At 35.0% G+C, this 13,089-nt stretch overlaps 2 protein-coding genes across 2 annotated transcripts; both read left to right on the top strand.

Annotated features, from left to right (window-relative positions):
- Positions 1-225: 225 nt before the first annotated feature.
- LOC132565426 (uncharacterized) lies at positions 226-7,740 on the top strand. Its single transcript, XM_060230067.1, has 7 exons — positions 226-252; positions 576-747; positions 1,237-1,302; positions 3,950-4,096; positions 4,545-4,649; positions 5,690-5,791; positions 7,411-7,740. Exons 1-7 carry the CDS (start codon positions 226-228, stop codon positions 7,545-7,547), a joined length of 756 nt encoding a protein of 251 aa, XP_060086050.1. The 3' UTR covers positions 7,548-7,740.
- A 1,921-nt stretch (positions 7,741-9,661) lies between these two features.
- Positions 9,662-10,996, top strand: LOC132565428 (uncharacterized). Its single transcript, XM_060230068.1, has one exon. It carries the CDS (start codon positions 9,662-9,664, stop codon positions 10,994-10,996), a length of 1,335 nt encoding a protein of 444 aa, XP_060086051.1.
- The last annotated feature ends 2,093 nt before the right edge of the window (positions 10,997-13,089 follow it).

Genomic DNA, 13,089 nt, shown 5'->3' on the forward strand with positions numbered 1-13,089 from the left:
CTGATGTATGTAACAATTACATTATATGTATAACATATCGGAACAAGCATGCCTGGTGAAGAAATAGCAGTGTTTTATGATAGTCAATACACCTATGATGCAGCTCCCTTTATAACCTTGCATATCTAGCAGTGATCAATATATTGCTATAGACATTTTGTATATAGGATTGCTTGTATCTCGCACTTGAGTAACATATATGCATCATTTATAACATACATACGCATGAAGCTATCTTGTGAGGAAATTTTGGTCAGTATAAATGACAGAACGTTTCAAGCATACCTGTATATGTTTGTCTGCAAGACTCTTGTCATTTATAATGCCCATAAATGCCATGGCACTCTCAATATAGCTTTATTTAAACTGAATCAACTAAAATTAGGGTTTTTTTTTTATTTTCGAGTGTGTCTAAACTGTCAAGGGGAATCGTCATTTTTACTGGAAATTGTCATGGTTACTCTGTCAACAATACTGCTTTCAGAGTAACCACACTATGAGTATCACTTATGGTAGCTTAAAATATCATGATGTGGGTTTTGTTTTTGCATATGACTTACATATATATATTTCAGACAACAGTAAGTAATGCAGAGATTGAAAGCCTTCAGGAGGAATCAAGTAAACTCGAGGAACGGTTATCAAGCATACGTGATAAAATCATTACAAAATGGACTGGAGAGGAATATCAGAAGCTTGCTACAGGTCTCCAGACCAAACATCGTCAGATGATGCAGGAAGGACAAGGTAATGTTGTAAATCATTATGTCTACAAATTTGTATCATGTTTTAACAGGGGTTTTAGGGGCCAGATATTCATCAGCCTCATTCCTTTGGTAACAGTTTTGTTTCTTTTTGACACAAAATTTCAGTTAAAACTGTAATATAATAAAGAAGAAAAATGGGTTTGAATCAGATGACAAAGAAATTGATAAACATTTAGGTCAGGAAATTGTATTCATTAAATTGATCTTTGTGAAAAATGGTGAAATACAGTGTAAGATGGTAAATTACAATCAGTTTTAGAAATTTGGAATGGTGGAAAGATATTTAAATCACCTGATCCGATGTTCAAAATCAGAGAATTCAAATTCCAGTCCTGGATGTAATATCATTATTGTTAGATTTGCTCGCAGCATGTTCTACATGAATACAGAGATCTTGATGTCTGTTTTTGAAATTCATCACATGATTTCATTAAGAATATATATCTTACTCTTTTTTCTTTTTTTCTAGAGGAAATCAAAAAGCATCAAGGCAATGTAAAGAGAATGGAACAGCTCAGTAAAAGTAATATGAAAGGTAGGTCAAAGTTCATATGGTTGTTATCTGGTATATAGTATTACAAAAGTTTATCACAATTACAGAAACTTACATTGTGACATGATGTAAATGCTAATAGGAAAATAATTTGATATAATTTACTAATTTTCAGTCTTACCTGATGCTGATGTCATAATTGATTGAAATCATTAAAAATGATTCATTAATAGTATTTTCTTGTGATTTAGCTTTAAAAAAAATCATTTTAGAATTTGCCCTTAAATTCTGAAGTAAAATCTAGGAAAGTAAGTAATTTTTGGTTAAAATAGAAAAGAATGAAACTTACTGCAACAAAGAATGCATTCTCAGAATCACAATCAGTTGGTTTTTAAATACTGAACCTACATCAGAGGGTAAAACTTGATACATATGCATTATGACATCACAATGTACCCCAGTAATCAAGTATGCCAACTGTGAAAACATCAAGGTGTTTACTCCTCTGTGACTGAGAAAACATCGGGTGTTTACTCCTCTTTAACAGAGAAAACATCAAGGTGTTTACTCCTCTTTTACAGAGAAAACATCAGGGTGTTTACTCCTCTTTAACAGGGAAAACATCAGGGTGTTTATTCCTCTGTAGCTGAGAAAATATCAGGATGTTTACTCCTCTTTAACAGGGAAAACATCAGGGTGTTTACTCCTCTGTAACTGAGAAAAAACATCAGGATGTTTACTCCTCTGTAACTGAGAAAACATCAGGGTGTTTACTCAACTTTAACAGAGAAAACATCGGGTGTTTACTCAACTTTAACAGAGAAAACATCAAGGTGTTTACTCCTCTTTAACAGAGAAAACATCAAGGTGTTTACTCCTCTTTAACAGAGAAAACAGCGGGTGTTTACTCCTCTTTAACAGAGAAAACATCGGGTGTTTACTCCTCTTTAACAGAGAAAACACCAGGGTGTTTACTCCTCTTTAACAGGGAAAACATCAGGGTGTTTACTCCTCTGTAACTGAGAAAAAACATCAGGATGTTTACTCCTCTGTAGCTGAGAAAACATCAGGGTGTTTACTCAACTTTAACAGAGAAAACATCGGGTGTTTACTCAACTTTAACAGAGAAAACATCAAGGTGTTTACTCCTCTTTAACAGAGAAAACATCAAGGTGTTTACTCCTCTTTAACAGAGAAAACAGCGGGTGTTTACTCCTCTTTAACAGAGAAAACATCGGGTGTTTACTCCTCTTTAACAGAGAAAACATCAGGGTGTTTACTCCTCTTTAACAGGGAAAACATCAGGGTGTTTACTCCTCTGTAACTGAGAAAAAACATCAGGATGTTTACTCCTCTGTAACTGAGAAAACATCAGGGTGTTTACTCAACTTTAACAGAGAAAACATCGGGTGTTTACTCAACTTTAACAGAGAAAAATCAGAGAAAACATCAAGGTGTTTACTCCTCTTTAACAGAGAAAACATCAAGGTGTTTACTCCTCTTTAACAGAGAAAACATCAAGGGTGTTTACGGATGTTTACTCCTTTAACAGAGAAAACATCAGGGTGTTTATTCCTCTTTAACTGGGAAAACATCAGGATATTAACTCCCTCTGAGAAAATATAACAGAGAAAACATCGGGTGTTTACTCCTCTTTAACAGAGAAAACATCAGAAAACATCAAGGGTGTTTACTCCTCTTTAACTGAGAAAACATCGGGTGTTTACTCCTCTTTAACAGAGAAAACATCAGAGAAAACATCAGGGTGTTTACTCCTCTTTAACAGGGAAAACATCAGGGTGTTTACTCCTCTTTAACATCAGGATGAGAAAACATCAGGATGTTTAACTCAGGGTGTTTACTCTTAACAGAGAAAACATCGGGTGTTTACTCCTCTTTAACAGAGAAAACATCGGGTGTTTACTCCTCTTTAACAGAGAAAACATCAAGGTGTTTACTCCTCTTTAACAGAGAAAAGATCAAGGTGTTTACTCGTCTTTAACAGAGAAAACATCGGATGTTTACTCCTCTTTAACAGAGAAAACATCAGGATGTTTATTCCTCTTTAACTGGGAAAACATCAGGATATTAACTCCTCTGTAGCTGAGAAAATATCAGGGTGTTTACTCCTCTGTAGCTGAGAAAATATCAGGGTGTTTACTCCTCTGTAACTGAGAAAACATCAGGATATTTACTCCTCTGTAGCTGAGAAAATATCAGGGTGTTTACTCCTCTTTTACAGAGAAAACATCAAGGTGTTTACTCCTCTGTAACTGAGAAAACATCAGGGTGTTTACTCCTCTGTAACTGAGAAAACATCAGGATATTTACTCCTCTGTAGCTGAGAAAATATCAGGGTGTTTAGTCCTCTTTAATAGAGAAAACATCCAGGTGTTTAGTCCACTGTAACTGAGAAAACATAAAGGTGTTTACTCCTCATTAACAGAGAAAACATAAAGGTGTTTACTCCTCATGAACAGAGAAAACATCAGGGTGTTTACTCCTCTGTAATTGAGAAAACATTGAAAGGTTTTCTCCCCTGGAACTGAGAAAACATGTGAATAATTATCCCTTGTAACAGAAAACATCATGAGGATGTTTAATTTTCTTTAATCGGGAAAACATGAGATTCACTCCTGTATCTGAGAAACCATCAGGATATTTACTTCTCTTATTTCATATATATCAGAACTACAGGAGCGTGTTGGGAAGCTGCAGGAGTTGAAGGCAAGCTTACAGAGACTACAAGGAGAGACAGATAATATGCTACACCTGAAGGAGAATGGAATCACACAGCTAAACGAGGAGTCCAAGAAAATTCTAAAGGAGAAAGAGTGTAAGTGAAATAAAAAAGATCCTGTATCCAGTCATCTTAAGTCTTTACTTTTGAACTCTCTCTTTTCTAAAACAAATATCAAGGAGAGTTTTGTTTCATGCATTAATTCAAATATCAATGTAGCCCACAATAAAGAGAAGCATTAGTATCTTTAGGGTATCGGTGTGTAAAAGGGAGCCCGGAACATTAGCAATTTCCAATCCCACATGAAACGTCTCCCAGAAACCTGGCATATTTAAAGCAATATAGCAACATTGTGCATTGCAGCATATAAAAAACAGGAGGAAGTTTATGTATTGATTTGTATTGTATTCAGCACATAGTGATATTGATGGTGAATTTTCATTTTAGTTTTGCCATGCGATGACATTCAGATCACACATTCTCAAAAAATAAAAACCCAAAAGTCTTGATTTTGCAGATATAACTATATTCCTGTTGTTTCCAGACTTATCCCTGCAGGGGAAGGTAACACAAGAAAAGCTGGTGGAGCTAGACAAGGCAGCCTCCATGTTCCACACCAGACTTGGATTGACGTTCAAGAAAACCTCAGGTAGGTTGTCTCTCTGTATAATGACCATGGTAACAGTTCTATGTAAGTTTGATCTTATCAGTTATAATCTTTTTTCTCATTTGTTGAATTAACCATCACATCATGATACCAAGCTGTAAAAACAATGAAAAAAAAAGTCCTACTATATGTATAACAATCATTTGGCATCAATGTTGTCTTTTTACCTAAAGAATATGTATGTGGAAAAAAAACTAAAGAAATATAGCAGTCATTTTTTTTCTTGCGATAAACTGACTTTAAGCTCAAATCAACATAGGGAAAACCATGGAACAAACAAAAAACCATATCCCTATAATTTGGGAAAGATCTACAGTTGTATGTCTACATACTGAGAATGAATTGATAACACTCTTTAGTGACCACATTAAAATCTTGGTTACGTAGCTATAACAAGATGAACATAAAAAGTCATAAATATGAACCAAAATAAAAAAAATTAACTTTGATAACTTTTTGAGATGTGTAAGGCATTTTGTGATAACTAACATAAAAATGTTGTTCTAGCAGTTGTCTTGTTGTTATGTTTAGTTCATACCTGCCAACTTTTCAAAATTATCATGGGGGAGAAAAATATGTGAACAAAATTGTTTATTACCCACGTTACTTTGCGCGTCGCGACATTTATCACAAAGGAAAAATTAATCTATGTATATTTAATCAATACTTCTAGATAACTTTAAATTCATAAAGCAGCTTTTTTTACCAGCAAATACAATGAAATGATAGATCCCAGGAAGAATTAAGAAGGCTGTTTCTTGTGATGGTTCAGCTACTTTGCCTTTTCTTCAGATCATAAATCATAATCTATGTAAACATGTAATGTAAGTGTTTTGATTCAAATGCTTCTGAAAATATGTACACAGGAAACATTTGCAATTATCTATCAATAAATTAGCAATTGTTCAGGACTACTTTTCATTTTAAATTTTATCAATGGATGGCTAAACAAATAAAGTATAAGAAGTGTGTCTAAGTAATGGGGAAAATGTAATTTTTAAGTTGAATTTGTTATCGCACAGGTAACCGTCTGCAATGCCTCTTTAAACACATAGACAGAGATGATCCAGAAGCAGTGTTCTATTTCTTCATTAAAGTGGAGGGTGAAGATCGTCAATATGTTGGTAAGTGTAAAATTTGTGCCTCACTATCTTGAACTTTTGAATCATACTTTCAGATACATGTACACGAAGCCTAAAAGTGAACTTTATTAAATTTTTCAGGTTAGTTTGAACCTTCTGTTTCTTTACTGTCCCGGATTGTGAACCTCCTGTTTCTTTATTGTCTCAGAATGTGAACCTCATGTTTCTTTATTGTCCCAGATTATGAACCTCCTGTTTCTTTATTGTGTCAGATTGTGAACCTCCTGTTTCTTTATTGTCCCAGATTGTGAACCTCCTGTTTCTTTATTTTCCCAGATTGTGAACCTCTTATTTTTTTATTGTCTCAGATTGTGAACCTCCTATTTTTTTTATTGTCTCAGATTGTGAACCTCCTGTTTCTTTATTGTGTTGGATTGTGAACCTCTTGTTTCTTTATTTTCTCAGATTGTGGACCTCCAGATTGTTTTTCAGATTATGAACCTCCTGTTTCTTTATTGTTTTGATTGTTTCTTTATTGTCTCTTGAACCTCTTGTGAACCTCCTGTTTCTTCAGATTGTGGACCTCCTGTTTCTTTATTGTCACAGATTGTGAACCTCCTGTTTCTTTATTGTCCCAGATTGTGATCCTCTTGTTTCTTTATTGTCCAGATTGTGAATCTCCTGTTTCTTTATTGTCCCAGATTGTGAACCTCCTGTTTCTTTATTGTCTCAGAATGTGAACCTCCTGTTTCTTCATTGTCTCAGATTATGAACCTCCTGTTTCTTTATTGTGTCAGATTGTGAACCTCCTGTTTCTTCATTGTCTCTGATTGTGAACCTCCTGTTTCTTTATTGTCTCTGATTGTGAACCTCCTGTTTCTTTATTGTCCCAGATTGTGAACCTCCTGTTTCTTTATTGTCCCAGATTGTGAACCTCCTGTTTCTTTATTGTGTCAGAGTTTGAACCTCCTGTTTCTTTATTGTGACAGATTGTGAACCTCCTGTTTCTTTATTGTCCCAGATTGTGAACCTCCTGTTTCTTTATTGTCCCAGATTGTGAACCTCCTGTTTCTTTATTGTCACAGATTATGAACCTCCTGTTTCTTTATTGTCCCAGATTGTGAACCTCCTGTTTCTTTATTGTCTCTGATTGTGAACCTCCTGTTTCTTTATTGTCTCTGATTGTGAACCTCCTGTTTCTTTATTGTGCATGTATTAAGATTATGATTTCACATTTGCCTTTCATATAAAGGTTATTATAGTCAGATGACTGTTCAGGCCTGCAAGATTTTTGTTGAATATTTTTTGTGGATTTTCTATCAGAAATAGTTAGAACCTGGTTAGAGTTATCAGTTTAAGGTGACAGTTTAATGAGATGTACATATAAACCTTGACTGGCTTCCAGGGGCTGATGGGCAGGGCCAAATGTAGGTCAAATTGACTGAAATTTCATAGATGTTCAACTGGATGGAAGATTTTAAATAGGGAAATTCAAATCTTGAGTGAAATTTCTTTTAATTCAAACTTGGTTAGAAGATTTAGCATAGAACATTATATAGTACAAGTTATCTTACTTCTTTTAAAATTATCATTTCTATATCATGTTACAAGAACCGCTATTACTTAGGTGACATTTAAGTCCCTTGGGCCTCTTTTTTCAGTTTCAGATTGTGAACCTCCAGTGCCTGAATTGGAGATTTTGGTGGAAAAGCTTAACCAGACCAACAATTTGCGATCATTTGTTGTGTGTATGAGGAAGCGATTTCAGCAGCTTGTACAGGAGCAGAAAACCCAATAACAGAAAACCAAGCAGCCACCACAGTGAATTATCAGGACGTTACAATTAATCTTGCTTGGAAAAAGACTAGGAATTAATCCTACAAAGAGGAAAAAACAGAACAAAGATGTAGTCAAGCTTGACATTTGACTTGTACCTTAGGCTCAAATATTCCTACAATTTTCAAAGAAAAAATATGGGAAAAAAAAAAGTATGGACTGTCACAACTATATAAAGTATTGATATACACTTTACACAGTAATATCTTGATATAGTATCAATATGTTTTCTTTAAACAGAAGGTAGGAATAAGTTCATTGAAAAAAATAAAACATGTGAACAGGATTTTGACATTACCATCTACATCAGAATTCTTCACTCAATGTATAATGAGGCCAAGCACATTTGGCCCTTTGTAACTCAAGTATTGATTGGTATGTATTTCTAGTGTATGGGAACTGTAACATACAAGGAACTCTTCCATCCATGGTCTCAACAATATGTATTGGGTCAAACATCATGAATCCTTCCCATCTGTGGACATTTTATATAAATCTGTACAACTCCATTTGTCCTGAATGTAGCTTCCTTTTCCTATTGTTTCTTCTACTTCTTTCCTCTTCTGCTTCTTCTTCTTCTTTTAAAGAAGAATATTTTGTTTCAGTTTTGATTCAAATATATGTAAAATTATTGACACATTTGCAATAAATCATGTTGATGTATGAAATTAAGTTTTGGCGCATTCCTTTTTAATTCTCCTGGGAAAGGACGGCAGTCCATCCTTTTGCACTCTATCTTATCTAGGCTCCATCTCCGACACTTAACTTGTCATTTGAACTTTATACTTGAGCCATGGGTTTCGGGGATATTTACTACTGAATTCATACCACCAAATATGCAGATAAATTTGCAGTAGTAACACTGACAGTATTCTTCATTGAATATGGTGAGTTTGTCAAACAGCCAATAATTAGAATTAATTCCTTCATAAATTCTTCTGTGCATTCTTAGCATATCCTTTCACATTCAGTAGGGAACTAATATGTTGTTCTTGTAATTACTGGTTGGAAAAAACATGAGGGACAATTAGAGTTATAATTGTCTCCCCTGCAACTAATATCCTATACCAGGTATTGTCAAAGTTTACTCTGAGTTGAGGAAAAAGGTTTGGATAAGTCAGTCCATACTGATGTAATTCTTGTGATAATGACAATTTTTTTTGTGTAGTGTCATGATAATGATATTTGTTTATGCTGTATATCAGTTTTATATGAAATGTAGCATGGTTTTTAAATAGTTTGAACTGCCAGTGTTTCTAAGGAAGCTAAGAAACGGACCAATCTGTGTTGTTATGTTTGTGTCATTGAGCAGGACATTTTACCAGGTGCTCTAACTGCTCTGAACTGCATGCAAAGGGTTGCCTGTATGTTGTGTAATAACAGAGCCAGCAGCTACTACAAGGAGACTCCATGTCAAAATGAGTCTGGCTGTTTATGGTAAATATTTGTTTCAATCTTGTGGCAATGCATTCGGTGTGTTCCCTTTACGCCAACTTTCTTAAAAACACATATGGCAGTTGGTGTTGTTTTTACCATTTAAGTCAAAAAATTGTGGTACCTCATGGGGGCTCTGGGGAACAGCTACTGTGGAGTAGTTACCTGTGACTTGATAATATTTAGCCATAAATGGGGAAATTTTCAGATTTTGAATTGAGAATTAAATTGAAATGTTAGGAAAAAAGAAGATGTTTTTGAATGCTATATTATTTAAATTTAAGGAGAAAAAAGAATTATTTGAAATTTATATTGTTCAATAAAAAAAAAGAATTATTTGAAAATTATATAATTTAACAATAGAAAAAACCATTATTACTTATCACACTGAACACTCCAAGCCAACTGCACTCTGTATAAATACAGCGACTGCATCATTCTTTATATTCATACTTTCACACCATTTATTGTTATATTTAGTTGTTTTAACTACTGTAGCACAGATTATAACTGATGATGAGAAGTCCAAGCTGATAACCTGAATACTTATCACACTGAACACTGCAAGCCAACTGCACTCTGTATAAATACAGCGACTGCATCATACTTTACATTCATAGTGAAACACTCATATCAAGTAACATGGCAAACACACAGCTGAATTTGAAGTTCGTAATTAACAAGAAAGGGGGCCAGAATTTAGCCTATAATGGTTTCATCTACAGAATCATACGCAGAAATGGTGAAAAATCATGTCGAGGATCCCTCTCTGCCCTTAACAACATACCAGTTGCTTTTGGAAGACAGGAACACAACCATCCAGCAGATCATGCAGAAGTTGTAGCACAGCAGATCAGAAACAGCATCACCAAGAGATGTCTTGAAGAAGTCAGACCCATACCAGCAATATACGAAGAAGAACTCCGCAAGCTCCGAGATGAAGAATGGGATGAAGACTGCAAAGCGGTGGTACAGCGACTGCCTACCTTCAATACAGCCAAGTCGTCACTCTACAGAGCCCGCCGAAAGGAAACCCCAGTGCTACCAAAGACTCTTTCTGACATCAGACTGGAAGGGAAATGGACAGAAACATCAACCAGAGACAGATTTCTTCTTTTTGACGATGGAGACCAGCAGAACCGAATTATAGCCTTCGCCACTACGGAGAACCTACGATATCTCTCAACTGCTGACACATTCTACTGTGATGGAACATTTTACACGTGGCCGAGCTTGTTTCATCAGATCTACAGCATCCATGTGGTTATTGATGGAAGGATGACACCAGTCGTATTTGCGCTACTACCAGGAAAGAGTCAAAGAATCTACACTCGACTGTTTACCCTACTCAAGGAACACATGACTCAACTGTACCTGCCTTTCGCCCCAACCCATGCATTCGCCGACTTTGAAGTAGCAGTACACAACGCCATTCACCAGACATTCCCAGGAATCACCATGAAAGGTTTTTTCCATTTCACCCATAATGTATGGAAAAAAGCACAGACAACTGGACTGCAAACTCTATACCGGGACAATGAAGATGTTAGGACCCTTATCCGCCGTGCAGCTGTTCTACCACTGGTACCCATGGACTGCATAGAAGACGTATGGTTACAGACACTAGAAGATCTAGAAGACGCTGAAGTACCACAGAACACAACACCTTTCACAGACTATGTTACAGAGCAGTGGGTGGAAGGAGACAGACCGTTGTGGAATCACTTCCAAACAGATGGACCACGAACAACAAACAACCTAGAAGCATGGCACGGGAAACTAAAGAAGGTGAAACACGCTCATCCGACTATATTTGCCATCATACAGACATTCAAGGAAATAGACAATGCCGACGTCATCAACAGAATGCAGAGAGAAGCTGGAGGAACACCCGACCGCGTGCAAAGAAGTACTGCAACATTGACCCCCGCCTTACAACACTCAAAGAAAGATACGGAAACGGAACCATTGACCTGATGACCTACGCTGATTCAGCATCACAGCTACTTCATCTTGGATAAATAGACTGTGCTTTATGTGAATATTAATTAGTGCTACATGCGTGTTTATGAACATTCTAATAATTAGTGCCATTAGGTATTTAATTTATGAAAATAGTGCTTGTATATCAAATATTGAAAATTGAAAATTAATTAGTAAAATTTAGTTTAGTATGTATATGTTGAATTTAGTGCTACATTATAAAACTAAAAATAAAAAAGTGATTTCTGTGCTTAATTTAAATGATAATATGCTTATTAATGTTTATTAATTGTAATCTTCATATGGTCTATCATTAATGTCATATTAATAAAATAAATAAAATGTATTAAGTTTATATTATGTCTGAATTTCTTATTACTTACCTTAAAAACTGTTGCAAGTATGTATCAGATATTTTTACCTGAGTTTACCTGTACACCACCCCAAGTACCCCTTCTTTGTGCCCCTCAATTATCTTGAACAATAACAAAATAATCCCTTTGATGTTCTGCAGAGTTGGCGTAAAGGGAAACAGCCGTGCATTCAACAGCAACATTATACCAACAAATCACATGTAAATTATGTTTTAGCAATGTTAAGACAAATTCAAATATCTGTAATATTTATACACGAACAGAATTGGTGGATATACCTACAGGTAGAATATACATTGTATTGGGACTGGGATAAGTTACATAATATTTCTATTCAGTAACATTAAAGCCTGAAGTCAGATAATGGGATTTCACCAACAACTTTATGGTTCAATATGCAAGACATCTTATGTATGAAATTAAGTAATATCATCTTAAAGTACAGCACTGTAATGGAATTCATTCAATATTCCATTTGTTTCTGCTAAGTGCTCTACAACTGTTTACCTGAGTTGTACAGTAACAACTGATGCATGCTGAGATATAATGCTACTAGAATATTGATGTTTGATTACTGCGTAATGTCTTTTTGCTAGTTCATAATTATAAAACAAAATTTTCTCTGTAAGTTAGTACCTTGTGTTTTGATGATATGTGTGAACTGATGCAGAAAATACAAATCTATCAGACGACAAAAGCATAAACTTATAAATTAAATAGACATTGGGTACAAGATTTTCATCATGATAATAATTTTTCAATTCTGGATCACAAATATCAGTGAGTAGTTCATCATTAAATAGTTAACACACAGTTAACAATATGCCGAACCATATTTTTCATATGGAGCCCAAACGGAGTAAATTTGTATTTACATGAAATATGTCATCAATTAGCTAGCTTTAAGCTATGCTGTGCAAACAGCTCTTCTAAACCTTTGACATTTGTCAGATGAGTGAAAACATATACAAGAAATAGGTTGAGATCTTACTTTGACCTTTAACCTCCATAAGGAAAAATGGTTTCCAGGGCATTATATCTCCTATTCAAGTTCATGAAGGGTTTTAGATTTGCAAATCTGTTAAATGAGACACAATGACACCTTATTTTATATGTTTATCTGGTGTCTGGTGCCAATATTTTCTGTTGAAAACAATTTCTTCTTAATAAACAAAACACCTGGCGTAGGGTACAGATATTAGACTTGTAGCATACTGGGGAGAAAACAAATAGGCCCTGGCCATCATTTATAGTGTTTTTGTAGTAACATGATTGAGGAATAGACTTAAAAGTTGTCAGAAATTGTTTTAACTAAGCAACAAAGTAATCTGTGGAAGCTGCAGAATAGGTGAGCAATTTGGACCCATTGGGTCTCTTGTAATCTTTTATCTTTGTATGTCTCTTTTGTGTGTATAGTTCCAACAAACATTTGAATGCATCTTGAATTGTTGCTTCAATGTCATTTGCCAATCAGAATCCACAAAAAAATTAAATGAAATTTAGATGTCAGTACGGACATTTAAAACTTTTCAATTGTTGAAAACTATACAGAAGTTTATTTTGTGAAATATACCTCCAAATCAAAGAAGAATTATAGAGAGAATGAAATCATAAAAATTATAAAGTTTCTGGTTGACAACATCTTCGTCAGGGTTGTTGGCAAAATCTTTCTACAGACTATTGGCATACCTACAGGAACCAACTGTGCCCCTC

Source organism: Ylistrum balloti, unplaced genomic scaffold, assembly GCF_031769215.1.
Source record: "Ylistrum balloti isolate Yb309-2 unplaced genomic scaffold, AGI_CSIRO_Ybal_v1 Utg369722, whole genome shotgun sequence".
NCBI lineage: Eukaryota > Metazoa > Mollusca > Bivalvia > Pectinida > Pectinidae > Ylistrum > Ylistrum balloti.